Source organism: Bos indicus, chromosome 22, assembly GCF_029378745.1.
Source record: "Bos indicus isolate NIAB-ARS_2022 breed Sahiwal x Tharparkar chromosome 22, NIAB-ARS_B.indTharparkar_mat_pri_1.0, whole genome shotgun sequence".
NCBI classification, from domain to species: domain Eukaryota; kingdom Metazoa; phylum Chordata; class Mammalia; order Artiodactyla; family Bovidae; genus Bos; species Bos indicus.
In genome coordinates, this window is record NC_091781.1 from 51185637 (window position 1) to 51205668 (window position 20032).

Below are 20032 nucleotides of genomic sequence, written 5' to 3' on the forward strand. Positions count from 1 at the left end.
TACTTTGGCCACCTCATGCGAACAGTTGACTCATTGGAAAAGACTCTGATGCTGGGAGGGATTGGGGGCAAGAGAGGAGAAGGGGACGACAGAGGATGAGATGGCTGGATGGCATCACTGACTCGATGGACATGAGTCTGAGTGAACTTCGGGAGTTGGTGATGGACAGGGAGGCCTGGCGTGCTGCGGTTCATGGGGTCGCAAAGAGTCGGACACGACTAAGCGACTGATCTGATCTGATCTGCGGTTCGCAAACATGCTGTGCTTGCGCTTCCGGCCCGCTCGCCCACTCCAAGCACTCAGTGCAGTCGAGGCGCCCACGGTTCGTGAGAAACGTCGGGCACTCTCCCACGAGTGAAGGGGAAAGATGAACTGGATGCAGAACAGATCTGAGCAGGACGATGACTAGCCAGGGGCATTGATGCGCGCTGGTACCCAGGGACGCGAAGACAAGAAGCAGCGACCTTCAGGGAGTAAGTGAATTTTTCCGGTCTCCTCCGCCAGGGGGCGGCCGAGCGCCAAGACCCCAGTACTGCGCCTGCGCCTCGCGCCTCTACGCATGCGTGGCGCGGCCCAGCGTCCACTGGAGCTTAGAAGATGGCGGCTTCCGCTGTTTGCCGGGCAGCTGGCGCCGGGACGCGAGTGCTGCTACGCACCCGCCGCTCGGTGAGGTGGCAACGAGAGCGCAGAGCTGTGGGAAGCGGGGCTTCGGAACGCGGACCGGGAGCGGGCTGTTAGTGCCCGTGGAGAATGGGGAGGTCGCGGGGTCAGGGCCGTGGGAAGGTCACGGCCCAGGGCGCGAACGGGAGTCTCGTAGACCGCCTGAGCACGGGGACGGGGATCCCACACTGCAGGCCTGCAAGCTGAGGCGTGACCCCCTACTCTAGTCCTCAGTCCCGGTCGCCTTTTTCCAACAGCCGGCCCTGCTGAGGTCGTCTGACTTGAGGGGCACCGCCACCTACGCCCAGGCTCTCCAGAGCGTGCCAGAGACGCAGGTCAGCCAGCTGGACAACGGGCTGCGAGTGGCCTCGGAGCAGTCTTCCCAGCCTACCTGCACGGTGAGCGGAGTCCGCTGTCAGGAGGGCGCCTCCATGTTGGGCACGGCCTCCTTTCCCAGGTCGGGGTGTGACCTTGGGCTCTATGGTTTGGGTCAGACTCTCCTCAGTCACCCTGAGGATTGACCCTCCTACTCCAGTCGCGATTCTAACCATGCCTTGACTTCGTGGAGGCAGTTCTCACTAAACCAACACTCATTTAGCATGTGATGCCTGCCAATCAGGAGGCCAACCCCCTTTTCAGCTTTTTCTTTAGCAGCCCATGGGATTCAGAGACTTAGATGACTGCCAGCCTCATGGCCCAAACTTGTAATCCCTTGGCTAGATTGGAAATGTATTGCAAAAGAAAACCACGTGAAAATTCCAGTTAAATGGATAATTTTCCTGAAGATTGGCTCAAAGATAGATATCTTGGTTAGGTAAACAGGAGAGAAGATTCTCAAGAGGCGATCTCTCTCTCTCTCATTCCACCCCCACCCCCTCTCCAAGTGGTTTGATTGGTAAATTCTTTGAGTTTTCCAGGAATAATGTCCTGTGATGCAAGTTGTGACTGAACACTGCAAAAAGTGATGGGTAGCTTTCTTCCTACATGACACCTGTATAAGCTGACACACAGCCTGTTAAGAAAACTTGACCGAGAATGCTGTATTTCATGGACACTAAGATGCCCAGGGCTTCCCAGGTGGCTCAGTGGCAAAAGAACCCACCTGCTAATACAGGAGACACAAGAGAAATGGGTTTGATCCCTGGGTCGGGAAGATCCCTTGGAGAAGGAAATGGCAACACACTGTGGAATTCTTGCCTGGGACATCCCATGGCAGAGGAGCCTGGCAGGCTACAGTCCATGGGGTCACAAAGAGTCGGATGCGACTTAGCGACTGAGAGCAAAAATGAAACAAAAGATGCCCTTGATCTTAAGGAGCACCACTGTGCTCAATTGCCAGAGAAAGAATGCTGCCAGTTGTAGTCAAGGAATACTATGGATTACAAAATGCATCTGTTGAAGGTGTTAGATGGGTAGTAGATGATGTTCATGTAAGAATTTATGGTATATAGGACATACATGAACGTCTCTTAGTAAAGCAGATGTGAGCATTTTAAATCAGCTACGATACAAATAGTAGAAGATTAGATCTGTGTTACCATGGGGGTGAGTAGTGTGATGTGCATTTCACAGCACACAAGGAAGCTATTACAATTATAAGAATCTCTCATTGGGTGCCAAGGTGCGTTGGCAGTGTTAGGTGTCCAGGTCTGATTAAAAAGATTTTTTAAGTATGAATGAGCCTCCTCCTTTAATGGCGAAAGAACGCAATCTCCAGGACAAAAAGACAGGGTGTAATTTTTAGGAAGGAGAAAAAAAGTTGTTTGCAAGTGATTAGTAGTTTGCCGAGAAGAAACAAAGAATCAACTGAAAAGTGAGACTGAATTTAAGAATTTTCTGCAGTGATGGGACAGGTGAATGTGCAGTTAGAAGCTTTCCTGGGAGTCTCGTCACCAGCAGAAACCAGAGCAGGGATTAGAGGTGATGCAGTGTGACTAGTCAGTCAGCTGGCACCCGAGCGTCCGACCTCGGGGCCTTCTGAGAACGTCTTCCCCACCTGGAACCGTGAGCCCCTGTCTGGGGCTTGTTCTGGATCCTGCAGGGTCAGGTGTGAGTGGGGGCTGGTGTCTGTTTCTTTATTACCTTTTTTGGTGATTTCTTGTCCAGGTGGGGGTATGGATTGATGCTGGCAGCCGTTACGAGACTGAGAAGAACAACGGGGCTGGCTACTTTGTGGAGCATCTGGCTTTCAAGGTGAGGCTCCTAAAGTCCTGCATCTCCCCTGTACTGAGGGCTTCCTGCTGTCCCTCCTGAGTATGCTGGTCAGAAAAGTTAGCCTCCTCACTTAGGACTGTTAGCAAGGGGGCAGAGGGAAGCGATCTCTGTCTGGCTTTCCTGGGAGACGCCACGTGGGCCAGGCCTCTCCTGAGTGAGTGCCTACCTGGTAAACCCCTGCACAAGGTCCCCAGAGCCAGAAAAACCCCAAGGAGCATGGGAGCCCTGCTCTTCACCAGAAGCCAGGCCTGTGTTGTTTGTCTGCACGGACGTAGAATTGCGGATGTACACATGCATTGTAACAAGTCCAGCAACTTAGTTTTTGTAAAATGCTGTGTATCTCTGACTTGTAAAATCGAGTAGGAGCTTTCATGAGGATGAGAACAACCCCTTAGCCATCCTGTGTTTGCATGGAGTAAACAATGAGTTTCTAAACGAATGAAAAAAATAGAGACGATACAGGGTTGGTGAGGGTGTGGAGCAGGAATGGGCAGCTAGCCAGCTCCAGCGTCACAGATGTGTGTGTCAGTCTCAGCACGTGGGTGTGTGTCATTGGACAGCAGTTCTCACACACACACACGCAGGACGAAGGCTGAGCCCCACAGAGGCCCCTGGCACACACACAGAGTCATACATGGTGTGAGGGAGAGTGGGGAGCAGCGTCGCCTGAGCACAGTGTGAGTCCACCTGACCACGGCTGTCAGTAAGCGTGGGCTGGTGAGGTCAGGCTGCCGTGGGCGCTCTGCAGTCACATGCGCTCCCCCGAGCTGTCCCCCCTCTTGGTGTGGGGGTGCTGGATTTCTGGTAACACTTTTGGGCATGCCCTTCTTCCCTGGCCCCTGGATGTCTCCATTCTGTCGGGCCACGGTGCTGTGGCCTTGAGGAGCTTAAGGCCTACTGAGCACTTGGTGGCCCCAGACTCTGGGCCCTGCACCCCAGAGTCTTTGCTGAGGGCGCTACCTGTGGACCAGTGGTCCTGCTGGGACTTCAGCCTATGAGGATGCAGGATCTTGGGCTCCCATGTGGCTGGTTCCAGGGAACAAAGAATCGGCCTGGCAATGCCTTGGAGAAGGAGGTGGAGAGCATGGGGGCCCATCTTAATGCCTACAGCACTCGGGAGCACACGGCTTACTACATTAAGGCGTTATCAAAGGACCTGCCAAAAGGTAAGCCTGGAGGGCAGGGCTGGCATGCGGTAGGACTCCCCGGGTGCAGAGGACAGGCACTCAGGAGCCCCTGGCCTGACTGAAGAATGGGGTGACCCTTAGAGAAGAGCCTTGACACCAAGGGGGTCAGGCCTGGGGGGTTTATGCTGTTACTGTCTCCACACCTGTCCTCCTTTCACCCAGCTGTAGAGCTCCTGGCCGACATCGTGCAGAACTGCAGCCTCGAGGACTCCCAGATTGAGAAGGAGCGGGACGTGATCCTGCAGGAGCTGCAGGAGAATGACACATCCATGCGGGACGTGGTCTTCAACTACCTGCATGCCACGGCCTTCCAGGGCACACCTCTAGCCCAGTCCGTGGAGGGGCCCAGTGAGAATGTCAGGTGCGAGCTGGCTGGTCCAGGGGGCAGGTTGTCCCCTTATTGGGGCCTGAGCAGGCCACAGCCGCAGGAGTTTGCATTTACTTGGCCAAGTGCCTGTGCTGTTTATTTTCTTAATTCACACAACTGGAGACATTTTCTGTGTTGCCACATGTTCCCCAGGAGTCTTTGAATGTTTGTGTGGTCCCCACTCAAATTGTGGGCTTTGTTTCCATGTGTGTGTCTTACGGGTGCTCTGGGGGGGTCCCTCCACGTGGCTGCTTGTCCTTTGGTAGGAGGAGCCCTGCCGCTGCCCCTGAAGCCCCCATGTCAGCCCACACCCTCCTTGGAGGGGACTCCAAGCCTATCCTGAAGTTGGACGTGAGAGGCCCCAGTGAGGGCTGCCCTCTTGGCCCCAGAGTGGCAAGTGCCAGAGATGGGGCAAGGATCCGGTGAAGCTGAGTCTCCTTGTCTGTCTCCTCCGCCCCATTTTGTGTGACCCGCATCACTGCGGTCTGGGAGCAGTGTTGACCCCTTGGCGGTGTGTCTTGCAGGAAGCTGTCGCGGGCAGACCTGACCGAGTACCTCAGCCGGCATTACAAGGCCCCCCGAATGGTGTTAGCAGCAGCTGGAGGTGAGCAGTGGGCTGGTTGAAGCCCTGTGGTAATGGGGGGGTGGGCTGGGCTGGGCTGCGACCTTGATTAGCAGGGCCAGGTCTCCTGGTTCTGACTGTGGGGGATCTTCCATTCCTGTGGACCCTGTTCCCTCCCTGTCCTGTCCTTGAGGGGCGTGACCTCGGTCCTGTGCTCTCTGAGGTGGGGTGGGATTCTGCTGGGCCACCTGGGGCTGCTGCTTGCGTTTCATGCACGCCTCAGTTGGCCTGCTGACCTCTGCAGGCCTCAGGACTTTCTCAGCCTCACCTGGTCCTTGGAGACGAAGGTTGAGGCTGGGGGAGATTCAGGCCTCCAGCCTGTTCCTCTTGGCCTTGTGGGAAACCGGACGTCGAATGGTAGATGGAAAGTGCCCCGAAAGGAAGGCACGGTGTGGTCGGGATTTTTGTGGGGGACTCAGAGGTTAGGGTGGAGAAGGCAGTGGCACCCTACTCAAGTACTCTTGCCTGGAAAATCCCATGGATGGAGGAGTCTGGTAGGCTACAGTCCATGGGGTCGCTAAGAGTTGGACACGACTGAGCGACTTCACTTTCACTTTTCACTTCCATGCATTGGAGAAGGAAATGGCCACCTACTCCAGTGTTCTTGCGTGTAGAATCCCAGGGACGGGGGAGCCGGTGGGCTGCCATCTGTGGGGTCGCACAGAGTTGGACACGACTGAAAGCAGCAGCAGAGGTTAGGGAGGTGCTTTTGAAGTACTTGTCATTTGAACAGAGAGCTGAAGAGTGGTGGGATTTAGTTACATGGGGAGCGGGGGGTCTGCACGGAGGGGCAGAGTGGTGTCACGGGCTCTGTGGTTGGAGGCTTGCTCTGCTGCCATGTGGGCTTCACTGGTGGCTCCGCTGTAATGAATCCACCTGCCAGTGCAGGAGACGCAGGTTTGATCCTTGGGTCAAGAAGATCCCCTGGAGAAGGAAATGCAGCCCACCCCAGTATTCGTGCCTGAAAAAATCCCATGGACACAGAAGCCTGGTGGGCTACAGTCCATGGGGTCGCAGAGTTGGACACAACTTAGCAACTGAACAACAGCAGCTGCTGCCATGTCGGGGCCAGAGCGGAAGCAGGTGGATGCAGGGAGGGCTTGTGGCAGGTGCCTGGTGGGAGGCGGCAGGAGGGAGAGAAGCGGATGAACTCGAAATGGGTTTGTAGATGGAAGCCTGATAGACATCTAGCCAGGAGGGGACAGGAGCGGGTCAGGGATGCCGCCCCAACTTACGGCAGCTGGCTGGATGGGAGAGACTGATAGGAGGAGCTCGGCTGGTGACCTTGGGGCTAGTGAACCAAGAGCAGTTTGAGCTCCTGACACATCAGACCTGCAGGATCTGAGGTCAAGGAAGGAAAGAATAAAAGGCAGAGGCACCTGGCGGCCTGTACCTGGGGGCGCTGCTTCCTACCACAGCACCCACTGGTCGAGGGGCTGGGGCAGCGGAAGCCGCTGGTGGAGGGGAGGTCCAGCAAGGGCATGAGATGTGAGTTTGTGACATTGCTGCTCCATGTCCCTGGCACAGGGGGCCCCAGAGCTAGTCACAGCCCCGCGTGGCGCTTCTTTGTGCCCTCTCACCTGCCAGCCCTACAGAATCTGCTTGAGGAAGGGCTGGAGGGGCGAGGCAGGACGGGTGGCCTCACGCCCAGGGCACCAGTCTTGTGTGTGGTGCTGGTGAGAGTGTGTCACGTGCTTCAGCCCGGCGTGTGCTGCTTCCTCGTGGCCGAGGTGGTGGGAGCTGTTGGGCCCTGGGGGTCTGCCCTGCCTGCCGCCGAGCTGGAGTGAGTCTGTGGAGGCTCCTCTTCCCTCACCTGGTCCTGATGTCCTGTCTTGGGGGTTCTCCCATCGAGGCAGGACATGGGGTCCTGCGCCTCTGTGTGGCGTCTCAGGCCCGGCTGACTGATAAGCACGCTGTCCATCTCGGCAGGGCTGGAGCACCGGCAGCTGCTCGACCTTGCCCAGAAGCACTTCAGCGGGCTCTCCGGGACATACGACGAGGACGCTGTGCCTACCCTCAGTCCGTGCCGCTTCACTGGCAGTCAGGTGGGTGGGGGTGGGTGGGGGTGGCACTCCCGCGGGCCTGGCTCTTTCACGACTCCGGAGGTGCCTCGGAAGTTGGGCCGGGGTCCCGCGCCTGCTGCCTCCCAGGCACACGTGGTGACGCTCGCATGCACACGCCCCCAGCCACACTTGGCACCTTTGCTGTCGCCAGGGCGGTCTGGCTGTTCCTCAGCTTTGCCACGTCCCGTTTCAGATCTGCCACCGTGAGGACGGCCTGCCTCTGGCCCACGTGGCCATCGCAGTGGAGGGGCCTGGCTGGGCCCACCCGGACAACGTGGCCCTCCAGGTGGCCAACGCCATCATTGGCCACTACGACTGCACCTACGGTGGCGGAGCGGTGAGTGGGCCAGGCGGGGACCTCGGTTCAGGGGAGAGGCGCAGCTGGGCGGCGGGCGGGGACCTCAGTTCAGGGGAGAGGCGCAGCTGGGCGGCGGGCGCTCATCCTGCGGGGTTCGGGGGCAGGTGGCAGAGAGGAGGGCAGGTGCTGACCACCCTGGCCCCTGGTAGCACCTGTCCAGCCCACTGGCTTCCATTGCTGCGACCAACAAGCTGTGCCAGAGTTTCCAGACCTTCAACATCTGCTACGCAGACACCGGGCTGCTGGGCGCACACTTCGTCTGCGACCACATGAGCATCGACGACATGATGTTCGTCCTGCAGGGCCAGTGGTGAGTGGCGGCCGCTGTTGCTGGCCCCCGCGGGCGGGAGGCTTGGGGACCGCAGCGTCTCTCAGGATGACGCGCACCTGCCCCTGCCCTAGGATGCGCCTGTGCACCAGTGCCACAGAGAGTGAGGTGCTCCGGGGCAAAAACCTCCTCCGAAACGCCTTGGTGTCTCATCTGGATGGTGAGTCCTGCAGCCCTGTGGCGAGGGGTGGGGTGCGTACGGGCAGTGACAGTCCCAGCTCGACCAGTGCTCCTGACCAAGACCGGCAAGGATGACGTTGGCGGTCACATCGTGTCCCACCACTGCCCCTTCCCCAGGGGCCTGGGGTTTCAGGGACCCCTTGTGGGTGGGCCTGAGAAGCCCATGGGTACAGGTCAGGTTGCACAGATGAAGATTGTGGTCTAGGATCAGGCCAAGTCAGCACAGAACCCTGGAGGTTCGGTGCGGGCCTGTGAGCTTCCCTCCCCCTCGTAGGCACCACTCCCGTGTGTGAGGACATCGGACGCAGTCTCCTGACGTACGGCCGCCGCATCCCCCTGGCCGAGTGGGAAAGCCGGATTGCGGTAACAGGGCCCTGGGGGGAGAGGGCTTTGGGAGTCTTGAGCTGGCTGACTTGCAGAGGGTGGGGCGTTGAGGCAGACTGCTCCTGTGGGCGCCCCAGGGTGTAACCGGGGGGCAGGGCAGAGGCGTGGGTGGCTGTTGGGTGCCTGGGGCCCGTGGAAGCCTGTGGCCGGGGAGCCCTGCCGCTGTTCCCCTTTCGGGTGCGGGGTCAGCCCCTCGGTGCGTGGGGCGGTCTTGGTCGCTGGATGCTGTTGACTGGTCCCCAGGGGCCTTGCCACTCATTGTGCCCTCTGCGTCATCCTGTAGGAGGTGGACGCCAGGGTGGTGCGTGAGGTCTGCTCCAAGTACTTCTACGACCAGTGCCCGGCAGTGGCTGGATTTGGTGAGTAGCCGCTCTCTGGCCGCCTCCTCAGGCTGCTGTCTGGGCCTCCCATCTGCCTCTGCTTTCCCCCTTCCCCCAACTTTCATTGGGAGCAGCAAGTTGGGGCCCCCAAGAGGCTCTGCCCAACTGCCTGGCTGCCAGGGAGTTCTTGCTCAGAAAACCTGTCCCGGCAGCTCCCTGACTCCCTGCCAAGGTGCCTCCATCAATACCCCACACCCGCCAGGTAACGGACACCTCCGCATGTGGGGTGGGGCTCCAGAGGCCAGAGCGTGAAGGGGCAGGCTCAGCACCCCCTGGAGGAATGTTCTTTACCCTCTTTCCACTAAAGCCTGCCTTGTGCTGCTCTGGGCAGCTCTGAATGGGGCGCGGCGCGGGGCCAGGTGTCCCTGTACCACACAGGTGCCCCACCCTGACGCCCCACCCTCTCCCCACAGGCCCCATTGAACAGCTTCCAGATTATAACCGGATCCGTAGTGGCATGTTCTGGCTGCGCTTCTAGGCAGGAAGCCTGTGCAGGCGAGGGCGGGGCCGGGGTTCGAGGTTCCCCCCCCACAAACACACCACCTCGGTACTTCAGACCTGTGCAGCTGCTGACTCACCAACCAATAAAGTCTTGCATCGAGAACTGCGTTGTCCCTCTCTCGTCCTTGGCGTGGAGTCCCCGGGCCATGGTGGGGGAGCAGGGACTTCCCTCGGGTCTGCGTGTCCTGGACGCTCTGCCTTCCCACAGGCTGATGTGTCCTTAGTCAGGGGCGAGCGTGGGGGGCTGTAGCCTGGAGGCCGGAAGCCTTTGATGCCTGCGGGGAGCTGAGGCCAGCTGTTTGCAGTTAGCCACATGGGGGATGCTCCTCACCAGCCTGTCCTAGGAGAGGGGTGTGGGGGACCATGGGAACTGCAGACCCAGCCTTTACCTTGCTAGGGCTCCCAGCCTAGGGATTGAGGTGGGAAGCCCCTTGCTGTGGGTCCTGGGGGTCACCCTCTGGGGGACCCTGGACCCCCCCAGACCAGGAGAGCCCAAGAAATGTCCTCGAGGAAGCCGCCTCTGTGTGTTTACTCTGGATTCTGGGAGGAGGATAGCCCGAGGCATAGTGTTCCCATTTGGCTTCTCACTGCTGCCTGGACAGGCAAGGCAAGAATCCTTTGCCTCGATTTGCCGCTGACTCAGGCTCTAAGAATATCCCTGAGCTCAGTGGGGCCTGAGCCCCCTCCCTCGACGCGCTCTGTCCCAGGCAAGTCCTGAGCTGCTGGCCTGGCAGTCCCCTCCCCGTCTGCTGAGGACCTGCTGGAGCTCACAGCTGTCTAGTCCCCTTGCCACCTCTGGGCTCCGGTCCCCAAGGCAGGAGGGCAGATAGGCCCTCTTCCTGTCCCCCCACCCTTCCAGTCAGGGTTCCTGGGAGCCCACTGTGGGGTGGATGGAAGTGTGGGCCAGTTTGCCTGTGAGGGAGGTGGTGCTGCCAGTGGTGGACAGGGTTCTGGGACGAAGTCTGCTGAGAAGGCGGCTATTCAGAAGTGTCCAGAGCACCCACAGTTCACTCCCACCGCCCCGGTTTCCTCTCCCTTACCCTGTGTGTTGCCATGGCTGCCTGCTGTCCCACGTTTGAGCCCCGGGAGGATGGGCCTTGGTTTGTCTGCTAAGCCCAGGCCTGGTCCTCAAAGGCCACAGGTGCGCTGGACACAGCAGGCAAGCTCCCTAGGGTGACGTGGTCCTAGTGGGCCTTGCAGACCTAGCCAGGGAGTTTGATCTCTCCTCCGGAGCCGTACTGAGGGAGATGTATTGAGGGTTACTGGGAAGAGGAGTGACTTGCTCAGCTGACAGCCTGGGGACTCAGGAGCATTTCAGTGTGGTCCCGGTGAGCCAGCACTGTGGCAGCTCTAGTAAGAAAGGGCCTGGGCTGCGGGGGGCACAGGCTAGACAGCATCCCCAGCAGGGCTGGGGTACCACAGAGGACGGGTGGGTTGGAGGAAGATGACCTGCCCAGCTTTGGCTGCCGTTCTGAGGAATTTGGAAGTGTCTTAAGACAGTGGGATGTGTGGGGTGAAACCCCCCAAAAGAGGCCCCAGATGGAGACATACGGTGCAGAGACTGAAGTAGAGAAGGAAATGTCCAGGGGAGTGTAGGAGGGAGAAAAAGACCTCTAGGGCCCCACTGCCCAGATGGAGGGAGCTGGTTTCTGGGGCTGGGCCCTAGGCTGTGTGCCTGCCAGGAGGCTGGAGCCAGGGGCCTCAGAGGGCCACACCCCTGCTCGTGAGCTTCCCGGGAGCACCAGACAGGCACGCGTCTGCAACCTACCTTCCACCAACAACCTCTCCTCCCAGCCTTTGAGTGACCCCCCTCACAGCAGGCTGCCCTTCCTTTTGGGGGGTCACTCATGGTTCTGATAAGATGGACACCTGTTCACCTGTTCCTCCAATCTCCCCTAAAGGCCAGACCCAAATGTGTGTGTGTCTACACTGTGTACCAGCCCTGCTCTGCACAGCCACCCTTCCGTGCGAGAAGGGGTAAGGGTCTTGAGGCGGGGCTGCCTCTGTAATGAGAGCCTGTCTGGTTCTCTGCAGCCCTCACCTATAGGACCTATGGGACGGAGGACTTGGTGATCCTTGGATGTGGCTGAGAAGATCTTCACCTTGGGAAAAGGTTCTGCGCCCTACGGGTCACAGTGCTGTACCCATGATAATTTGGGGCTGTCCCTGTAGCCTGCTGAATAACAGGAAGACCAGCAATGCGGATGGGCCTCACCACGGCCAGCTCTGGCCACACCAGAGACCCTCAAGCCCTAGAGGAGGTCAAAGCAGACAGGTTCAATAGACGTGCCGTCCCCATCTCTTCCCCATTAGTCCGTGGAGCCCTAGGAGAGGTTGGCGGGGTGGGCCAGGCATGTTGGAAGGGGCACTATGGCAGCGGTGAGTATAGGAGTGGTCTCCAGGCTTCCCAGAATTACTCAGGAGGAGCAGAAAAAAAATAACAGGGCCTGCTTTTGGGAGTGACTCTCTGCCTCGGTAACACCCCCTATAATGAACACATGCATACACAAAGAGGGTCTCTGGCCTGCAGATGTGTTAGGGGACTGTCCATGATCACAGAACCTGCAGGAGACAGATGGGAAGTCAGCCTGGTAAAGGGGAGAGGAGCGGGGTGAAGGTAGTTATGAAGATGGACACTACAAGTGGAGCAAGAAAGAGAGGGGGGGACCAAAATGACCTCTGGGCCTGGCGGAAGCGATGGGTGGACGGGGGTCTCAGAATGTGTGGTAGGGGGCCTGGCTGGAGCAGGTCAGGCCCACCAGTGGGGGTGGAGGCAGGAGGGAATGGATTCCTGAGAGAGGAGCTGTCGCTGTGGGTGGGCCGCCCTCCACACATGGTAGCCCCTCCCTGCAGCACAGCTGGATGGCATCTGCCTGGGCATAGCGGGGGATGCGGATGCAGGACACCGGGATGGCCACGTCTGCACGAGCACGACCCAGATTCTCTCCTGGCTCCCCCTCCACAGTGGGGGCGGACGTGACGTGTCCAGTGGTGCCCACCGTGCAGACAGCGGTGCCTCGGGTCCCCTGGGGTGAGCCTGAGTCCCTCGTTTGCTGTTGAGGAGATGGGGTGGGAAACAGGAGACCCACCAGACAGGGAAGGCTGAATCAGAGCAGAGGCCGGCGGGACTCATGGCCTGAGGGCTGTCTGGGTGCCCCTGTAGGGGGGCGGTGAGTCATCTCCAGCTGCAGCTCCCCCCACCCCACCCCACCCCACCCCAACATCCTGCTGCGTCTTGGGTCCCCAGGAACCTCTCTGGAGTCGGGTCTCCAGTAGTCACTTCTAGTCTGTTTGACTTAAAGCAGCCAAGATTCCTGACCCTACACAGGGTGGAGGGGGCTCCCTCAACCTCTCTCTTGTAGAGAACCTCCCAGGGGAATCCCAAAAGCCACCAGTGGTGGGGGGCTTTACCCTTAAATGGAGCCTGATCGTCGGTCACGGGGAGGGGTAGCAGAGGCGGCGACCTCTGGGACGATGTGTTGGGGCGGGCCGCCTGGGTCCCCGCCCGCCGCTCCGCCCCCTTGGGATCAGGGACTTTTCTCTGCTGTGGCGGCGGGACTGCGGCGCGTCTGGCGACGGGAGCCTCGGACCAGCAAGCAAGACCGGGACTGGGGGTAGGAGAGCGCCAGGCTCGGACCCGCCGAGGCCGAGGGACAGAGGCGGGAGTCCTGGCTGCCCGTCTCCCTCACGGAAGATGAGGCTGCGGCTCCTGGTGGCTGCGCTCTGCGCCGGGATCCTGGCAGGGGCTCCCCGAGTGTGGGCCCAGCCCAGGGAGAGAGGTGGGTACGGCAGGGAAGGACCCCATCCAGGGCACTGCACCTTGTCACCCGGCTCCACTCGACCTTCATCCTAGAGCCCGCTTCCCACCCGCTGCAACTCCGCGGGCATTTCTCCTAACTCTCCCCCGGACTCCCCAAACCCTCCGCGATCCACGCTGCGTCTCCCCAACTGCATCCAGATGTCCGTGGGTCCCCTACCCCTATGACAGTCTGCGCTGGTCCCCAGAGGCCAACCTCAGTCCCTGATTCACCCCCACACCAGCGACTCTGCCTCCCCACCAATCCTCCGCGGGAGAGTCCGCTCCGGGCTCCACCTCTGCTCCCTCCACCGCTCCCAGGCCCAAGCCAGCCTGGGCCGGTTTGCACAGTGGATGAGGCCCACCCGCCCCCTCCCCAGCCCCAGGGGACCACTGTGAGGGGAGAGGGTAGGTGGGCTCCAGGAAGAAACCCTGATGACTCTTGCCGGCCACAGTGAGCTGCACGCGCCTCTACGCCGCTGACATCGTGTTCCTCCTTGACGGCTCCTCCTCCATCGGCCGAAGCAACTTCCGCGAAGTGCGGGGTTTCCTTGAGGGGCTGGTGCTGCCCTTCTCCGGGGCAGCTGGGGCACAGGGTGTGCGCTTCGCGGCCGTGCAGTACAGCGACGACCCACGGTCAGTGGACCCCCACAACTGGACCCACGAGGAATCTTCCCCCAGTCAGAAGCAGAGAGCTCCAAGCCCCTGGGTCAGGTTTTAGGGAATCCAGGGGGTCCCCTCCTTCCACTGTCCAAGGCATCCTTTTAAGAAGCAGGGATCTCCCAGGTGGAGCCCTGACACCTGAGACCCGGCTACCCACTGGCTCCTGCCAAAGTCAGGGGCTCTGTTTTCTGATCTGGAGATGGAGAGCCTGTGGGGGAGGCCAGGGGCTTGAGATGGCCTGGGTCTGCTGGATTCCCCATGTTCTAGCCTCCTGATGCCCGTCAGCCTCTCATTCAGCAGAGGGCCTCCCTGTCTGGCCAGTGTCCACCTCCGTACAACAGGGCCCTTCCTCCTACCATTATTTAATTAAACAGACATCCCGGCCCCTGAGCCTGGGAGCCCCACTGGGGCCAGGCCTGCTCAAGCCCAGCCCCAGGCAGGACACAGAGAGGCACCTAATCACTTTGTTGGCTTGGGAGCTTCAGGGATGGAGGGAATCACAGAATCAGAGAACGGAGAGGACCCTCAAGGGGGCCTGATAACTCACCACCCTCACCCTAGAGACCTCTGAGAGGCCAAGGCCAGCACAGGTTCTTGTCCCTAGCCTGCTGCCACCCGCCTCCCCACAGGACAGAATTTGACCTGGATGCACTTGGCTCAGGCGGAGATGTGATCCGTGCCATCCGAGAGCTCAGCTACAAGGGGGGCAACACGCGCACAGGGGCCGCGGTTCTCCACGTGGCCGACCGCGTCTTCCTGCCCCAGCTGGCCCGACCTGGTGTCCCCAAGGTGATCTCTCACCCTGCCCTGCCTTCCAGGGTGACCCCATGTGAAGGGTCTGAGGCAGTCCTGACCTGCCCCTGCCCTGCCCCAGGTCTGTATCCTCATCACAGACGGGAAGTCCCAGGACATGGTGGACACAGCTGCCCAGAGGTTGAAGGGGCAGGGAGTCAAGCTGTTTGCTGTGGGTGAGCACCATGCTGGGGTGACGGGTCAGCTGGGGCAGGGGCAAGTCAGAGGGCATGTGGGCAGCTGAGCCCTGACTGGGCGTCACCTCAGGCATCAAGAACGCCGACCCCGAGGAGCTGAAGCGAATTGCCTCAGAGCCGACTAGCGATTTCTTCTTCTTCGTCAATGACTTCAGCATCTTGAGGACGCTCCTGCCTCTGGTTTCCCGGAGGGTGTGCACAACTGCGGGTGGTGTGCCCGTGACCCTGCCCCGTGAGTTCCCGCTCTCTCTGGGTACCCTGACCTGAACCCCGGCCCAAACCCCAACGTGGCCATGCCAATTCCATCCCGTGTGCTCCTAACCTTTGACCCTGGTGCTGACCCTGCACCCTTAGTGCTGACCCCTGATTCTCTTGCCTGGTTGCCTGACTGCCCCCTTCCCCAGCCGACGACTCGACCTCTGGTCCACGAGACCTGCTGCTTGAGCCAGGCAGTCAGTCCTTGAGAGTCCAGTGGACAGCGGCCAGTGGCCCCGTGACTGGCTACAAGGTCCAGTACGCACCCCTGACAGGGCTGGGACAGCCATTGCCAAGCGAGCTGCGGGAGGTAAGGTTGTCGGCAGTGGGAGGTGGAGGGCTGGGGCTTAGCTGGGCAAGATGGAGTGACCTCTGATCCTGGGCATCACAGGTGAGCGTCCCAGCTGGTGAGACCAGCGTGCAGCTGCAGGGTCTCCGGCCACTGACTGAGTACCAAGTGACGGTGGTCGCCCTCTACGCCAACAGCATCGGGGAGGCCGTGAGCGGGACCGCTAGGACCAGTGAGCAGTTTTGCTAACCTCTGACCTCACTCGCCCAATCACCCACCCCTGTAACCCTTCTCTGCTCTGGACTCACTAATCCCCAATGGGACCTTCCCCTAGCTGCTCTGGAGGGGCCAGAAGTGACCATCCAGAACACCACAGCCCACAGCCTCCTGGTGGCCTGGCAGAGTGTGCCAGGTGCCACTGGCTACCGGGTGACGTGGCGGGTCGTCAGGGGTGAGTGAGGTGCTGTGGGAGGAAGGGAGTCCTTGCGCCTCAGACAGAACGGTGGGGTCCTGAGTCTGCAAGACCCACTGACCCTTCTGTGCCCCCCGGGCAGGTGGGGCCACACAGCAGCAGGAGCTGGGCTCTGGGCAGGGGTCAGTGTTGCTGAGGGACCTGCAGCCTGGCACCGACTACGAGGTGACCGTGAGTGCCCTGCTTGGCCGGAGCGTGGGGCCAGCCACCTCCCTGACTGCCCGCACTGGTGAGAGGGCTGGGTGCTTCCTTCAGGCTGGGTGGGCAGGTTGGCCGGGCACAGAGGACCACTGATGTCCCACGTGCCCCCGGCAGACACGTCCGTCGAGCAGACCCTGCGTCCTGTCATCCTGGGCCCCACGTCCATCCTCCTCTCCTGGAACCTGGTGCCTGAGGCCCGTGGCTACCGGCTGGAATGGCGGCGTGAGAGCGGTCCGTGCAGGAGGCCGGGGTGGGCAGGTGGGGTAGAGGCCTGGCCTCGGCTGGCCTAACCCCGTCCTCCTGCAGGCTTAGAGGTGCCACAGAAGGTGGTGCTGCCCTCTGACGTGACCCGCTACCAGTTGGATGGGCTGCAGCCAGGCACCGAGTACCGCCTCACTCTCTACACGCTGCTAGAGGGCCGTGAGGTGGCCACCCCAGCGACCGTGGTCCCCACTGGTGAGGACCCTGTGGGCACGGTCAGGTGAGCAGGGACGGGAGGAGGGATGTCCCAGGCCGCCTCTCACGCGGCGCTCTCTTGCCGGTCCAGAGCTGCCCGTGGGCCCCGTCACAGCCCTCCAGGCCACCGAGCTGCCTGGGCAGCGTGTGCGAGTGTCCTGGAGCCCAGTCCCCGGCGCCACCGAGTATCGCATCACTGTGCGCAGCGCCCAGGGTGAGGAAGACACCGCCAGACTGTGCAGACCCTGAAGTTCCAGCCCTCGGGGTCTGACTGCACTCTTACTGCATCCCTTTCCACTCCTGGGGCTCTACCGCCTCCTCCTGTCTCCTTGTCCATCCATCTCCCAAGAAGGCCCCGAAGCCACACCTGTCATGGGGCCTGTCTTACCCCTGTCCTGCCCCTGCCTAGCTCTGCACCTGGATCTGTCTCCACTCCTCACCCCACATCCCTGACCGTGGCTTTCATCTTCTCCACAACCACGAGCTCAACCCCTGCCCTTCTATAAGCTTAGCTGGGACCACTGTCCTCCCCTGCCCCCGTCCAGTACCGACCCGACATCATTATTAATGACCTGTCAGCTCACATTGCCATCCACCAACTTCTGACATCCTGCATCTTATGTCCCTGTCTGCTCCCTCCCATCACTATCGCCATTCATCACAGGCCTGTTTTTCCTGTGTCGCTGACCCTCATGACTCCTTTTATCCCCTGTCCTTACATCTCACCCTTTTCTGTCCCACATCCCATCCCTCACTGACCCTTTTCGCCCTGTATCTCTGTCCATCACTGACCGCCTTTGTCCCCCGCCCCCATCCCTCACTGACCCCTGCCTGCCTGTCCTACCTTCTCTCATAGGGGTTGAGCGGAGCCTGGTGCTTCCTGGGAGTCAGACGGCCTTTGACTTGGATGACGTCCGGGCTGGGCTCAGCTACACAGTGCGGGTGTCAGCGCGAGTAGGCGGCCGGGAGGGCGCTGCCAGCATCCTCACTGTCCGCCGGGGTGAGCGTGGCACGCGAGGGCCGGGGGGACAGCTGCCTGACTCACTCTAGGGTCCTGGTTTTAATCCCTGACCTCTGTCTTTAACTCCCAGAGCCAGAACCCCCACTGGCCATCCCAGGGCTGCGGGTCATGGCATCGGACGCAACGCGAGTGAGGGTGGCCTGGGGACCAGTTCCCGGAGCCAGCGGATTTCGGATTAGCTGGAGGACAGACAATGGTCAGCGGGCGGGGGTGGGAGGGCTGTCAGTGGGGGACGATCAGGATGTGGGGGCCCAAGGGCAGGCAGGGGCCATGTGTGCCAGCACTTCCCTCTGACACTAGGTCTGGAGTCCAGCCAGACAGTTCCTTCAGACTCTACTGCCACCGACATTGTGGGGCTGAGACCTGGGACCTCCTACCAGGTGGCCGTGTCGGCGCTGCGAGGAAGAGAGGAGGGCCCTCCTGCGGTCATCGTGGCTCGAACCGGTCAGGGCCTGACCCAGCCCCCTGGCGCTCTCTCTCCAGTGCTCTGTCAGACCCCATGGCTTCCCTCTCAGACCCTTGCTTCTCCACAGAACTCCAGTCTCCCGCTTTAGATCCCCACTGCCTCCTCCCCCAGAGGCCCTGCTCCCCCCTCAGTCTCCCTTGGCTCCCCCGAAGTCCCTGCCTTCTTCAGATTCCTCTGCCTCTCTCTCAACACCCTGCTCTTCTTGCCCTCAGGTTCCCACCTCTTCACCTCTCAGACCACATTGCCTGTTTTCTGCTAGCTCTGACCCTCCTCTTAGACTTATATACTTTCTACTCCTAATACCTCCACCAGAACCCTGTTACCTTCTCTGTCAGATGCTCTGGTCTCCCAGATTCCTGTCTGCTGCCGCCTCAGATTTCCACTGTCCCTTCTGTCCGAACCCCTCTCCTTCCCCATCTGACCCACCCACTGCCTTCCGCTGTCAAATCCCTGCCTCCGGTTAGACTCCCATTGCTTTCCTCTAGTAGATAGATACCCAACACCTCCCCTATCAGACCCTCCGCTGCCTCTTCCATCAGACTCCCCCATTGCCTCTCCCCTCCAGATCCCTTGGGCCCAGTGAGATCGGTCCATGTGACTCGAGTCAGCAGCTCATCTGTCACCATCACCTGGAACCGGGTTCCTGGTGCCACAGGGTACAGGGTCTCCTGGCGCTCAGGCCGAGGTGGGAACCAGGGATTTGGGAAAGGAACAGAGGTTTTGGAGGTTGGGGTGGGGCAGGTCTGGGTGGAATGGGAGCAGGGGGTTTCTTAGGGGTCCAGGTGGGACATTGGGGGTCAGAGTCAGGATAGTCCTAGGGCTACACTCATCCTCACTCCTAGGCCCAGAGAAATCCCAGTTGGTTTCTGGGGAGGCCACGGTGGCCGAGCTGGATGGACTGGAGCCAGATACTGAGTACACCGTGCGTGTGTGGGCCCGTGTGGCTGGTGTGGACGGGACGCCTGCCTCTGCGGTTGTGAGAACTGGTAGGTGGACCCTGGCCAGCTGTTAACCACAAGTCACTGACTGGCCTGTCCTGCTGTGTATTCCTGAGTGCTCCAGCTGCCCACTCCATCACTGACCCGCTGTGGCTTCTCTCCCCACACTGACCTGCCCCATACTGACTAGCAGGCCATGCACAGTGACCTCCTGGCTGCGCCCCACTGCCCACCCCGAGGCACTGAGCTCCTCCCTCTCGGGAGCTGCCTACACTGACCTGTCACACTCACCTCACACTGAGCTTCAGATAGCCCTTCCTGCACTGAGGAAGGTCTCAATGCCTGTTCCGCCACCCACTTCTCTGCCAGCTCTCCAGTGACCCTTTTCCCTGCCTCTGCCCCCAGACCCTCGGCCCGTGGGCAGTGTGTCGAAGCTGCAGATCCATAATGCTTCCAGTGACGTTCTGCGGGTCACCTGGGTGGGGGTCCCTGGAGCCACAGCCTACAGACTGGCCTGGGGCCGGAGTGAGGGTATGGTTCCCTGATCCTGCACTTGCCCTTCCTGGCTGGGATTGCCCCCTCTGGCCTGCCGCCTCTATCTCTGACTGCTACCCTATGCTCACCTGGCCAGGTGGCCCCACAAGACAGCAGATTCTCCCAGGAAACACGGACTCCGCAGAAATACGGGGCCTCGAAGGCGGAGTCAGTTATTCAGTGAGAGTGACCGCACTCATAGGGGACCGCGAGGGCGCGCCTGTCTCCATTGTCGTCACCACCCGTAGGCAGAGCTTGGGCTGGGGCGAGCCTTGGCTTCCTCCAGGGCTTGGGGGCGGGGTTTGTGCTCGGGAATAGAAAAGGGACCAGGGATTGGTCGTCGTGAACCTGTGGGGGTGGGGTCTTCTGGGGGAGGCGGGATGCAGCCTGGATCCTGGGGCCTATTGGGGGCGGTGCGTCTTCCAGGGTTGGCCTGGGATTGGCACAGATCGGGGTGGGGCGGAGCCTCCCTGATGGGCGTGCTTTATTTTCCTCTAGCTCCGGAGGCTCCTCCAGCCCTGGAGACACTTCGCGTGGAGCAGCGAGGGGAGCACTCACTGAGGCTGCACTGGCAGCCGGTGCCTGGTGCACGCGGCTTCCGTCTGCGTTGGCGACCTGAGGGTGAGAGTTACCCCCGGTGGCGGGGTGGCGGAGTTAGGGATCAGTGGGGGAGGGGCTGGGAGTGGGGTCCGTGAAATCCGTGAGAGC

At 60.6% G+C, this 20032-nt stretch overlaps 2 protein-coding genes across 2 annotated transcripts in view; both read left to right on the top strand.

The window, feature by feature from the left end:
* Positions 1–522: 522 nt before the first annotated feature.
* UQCRC1 (ubiquinol-cytochrome c reductase core protein 1) lies at positions 523–9347 on the top strand. The gene is made up of 13 exons (XM_019984859.2): positions 523–666; positions 918–1058; positions 2767–2853; positions 3911–4040; positions 4224–4422; positions 4953–5032; positions 6980–7095; positions 7307–7450; positions 7621–7781; positions 7874–7959; positions 8254–8342; positions 8647–8722; positions 9157–9347. The coding sequence occupies exons 1-13, from the start codon at positions 598–600 to the stop codon at positions 9219–9221; spliced, it is 1443 nt and encodes a 480-aa protein (XP_019840418.1). The 5' UTR covers positions 523–597; the 3' UTR covers positions 9222–9347.
* Positions 9348–12762: 3415 nt separating this feature from the next.
* The window catches only part of COL7A1 (collagen type VII alpha 1 chain), a 30479-nt gene continuing 23209 nt past the window's right edge, over positions 12763–20032 (top strand). Inside the window, exons 1-20 of the mRNA XM_070776735.1 lie at positions 12763–13023; positions 13496–13676; positions 14333–14492; positions 14578–14671; positions 14763–14924; positions 15097–15257; positions 15339–15468; positions 15571–15687; positions 15791–15937; positions 16024–16140; positions 16216–16365; positions 16457–16579; positions 17222–17365; positions 17457–17582; positions 17687–17830; positions 18418–18537; positions 18695–18838; positions 19196–19321; positions 19422–19568; positions 19823–19945. Of these exons, the coding sequence (XP_070632836.1) occupies positions 12939–13023; positions 13496–13676; positions 14333–14492; positions 14578–14671; positions 14763–14924; positions 15097–15257; positions 15339–15468; positions 15571–15687; positions 15791–15937; positions 16024–16140; positions 16216–16365; positions 16457–16579; positions 17222–17365; positions 17457–17582; positions 17687–17830; positions 18418–18537; positions 18695–18838; positions 19196–19321; positions 19422–19568; positions 19823–19945 (2701 nt within the window). The 5' untranslated portion in view covers positions 12763–12938. The remainder of the gene's footprint in view (positions 13024–13495; positions 13677–14332; positions 14493–14577; positions 14672–14762; positions 14925–15096; positions 15258–15338; positions 15469–15570; positions 15688–15790; positions 15938–16023; positions 16141–16215; positions 16366–16456; positions 16580–17221; positions 17366–17456; positions 17583–17686; positions 17831–18417; positions 18538–18694; positions 18839–19195; positions 19322–19421; positions 19569–19822; positions 19946–20032) is intronic.